Source organism: Cicer arietinum, chromosome 4 (assembly GCF_000331145.2).
Source record: "Cicer arietinum cultivar CDC Frontier isolate Library 1 chromosome 4, Cicar.CDCFrontier_v2.0, whole genome shotgun sequence".
Taxonomy (NCBI): Eukaryota; Viridiplantae; Streptophyta; class Magnoliopsida; order Fabales; family Fabaceae; genus Cicer; species Cicer arietinum.
Genome location: NC_021163.2, coordinates 8,975,154 through 8,975,883, shown reverse-complemented (window position 1 = coordinate 8,975,883; position 730 = coordinate 8,975,154). Strand labels below are relative to the sequence as shown.

The 730-nt window shown below is 32.5% G+C and overlaps 1 protein-coding gene across 2 annotated transcripts in view; it reads right to left on the bottom strand.

Annotated features, from left to right (window-relative positions):
* LOC101510463 (phosphatidylinositol-3-phosphatase myotubularin-1) overlaps nt 1–730 on the bottom strand; it is a 13,131-nt gene that overhangs the window by 7,507 nt on the left and 4,894 nt on the right. The window contains exons 5-6 of one of the 2 annotated variants that reach the window (XM_004496114.4): nt 439–508; nt 157–206 (exon numbers count right to left, since the gene is read on the bottom strand). In XM_004496114.4, coding sequence (XP_004496171.1) covers nt 157–206; nt 439–508 — 120 coding nt within the window. The remainder of the gene's footprint in view (nt 1–156; nt 207–438; nt 509–730) is intronic. The other variant, XM_027333309.2, reaches the window with a different exon arrangement.

Genomic DNA, 730 nt, shown 5'->3' with positions numbered 1-730 from the left:
ACTCTTTCAGCTCTGAAAGGGATGTCAATGGCATTTTGACCTTTTTATATTATTAAAAACTCCACAAAACAAATGTGACATATTTGATAAATCTAAGCAAACATTGAGACTTATGGTTTTAAAAGAAGGGCATTACTGCTGTCCCAATAGAATTACCTGTTTTGTACGAGGCCTAAAACCAAAGACTATAATTCTCATATCTTTTCCTGCATACAAGAGCAAAGATAAATCGAGTCTCAAATAAAAGAAGAAATTAATTAGGAATTTTAACATTATGATGAATATGGAGCGTAAAGAATCCCTGTTTTGTTTCCAAATAAAGGAGGCTGTTTTACAACATTAAAATAAAAGGTTTTAAACAATAACAACGCGTAACATAAAAAAATCTATGCATATCCAAATAATATATTAAATAAGAGGAGCTTACTGAAAGCATACCAATCACCTGGAGCAGTCTTTGTGTTGGTGTCTTGTCTAATTGACGAGTATTTGACTGAACCTTTACAGCCTGCATTTAAGCGAGAGCAACACAAGGTTCCAAAGAATCACCACAAATTGCACTCAACAGTGGAAAGCAGAATTCAGATACACATAAAAGTGACTGTGCTCACAATGAGCACATGAGCTAGTAGCACAAGTTTATCTCGTTGGCAAGTCAACAATTAATTAAAAAGAAAATTAGAATAAAAAAAATACAGAAGAAATTATTAAAAACTCAAAGTCCTACTTT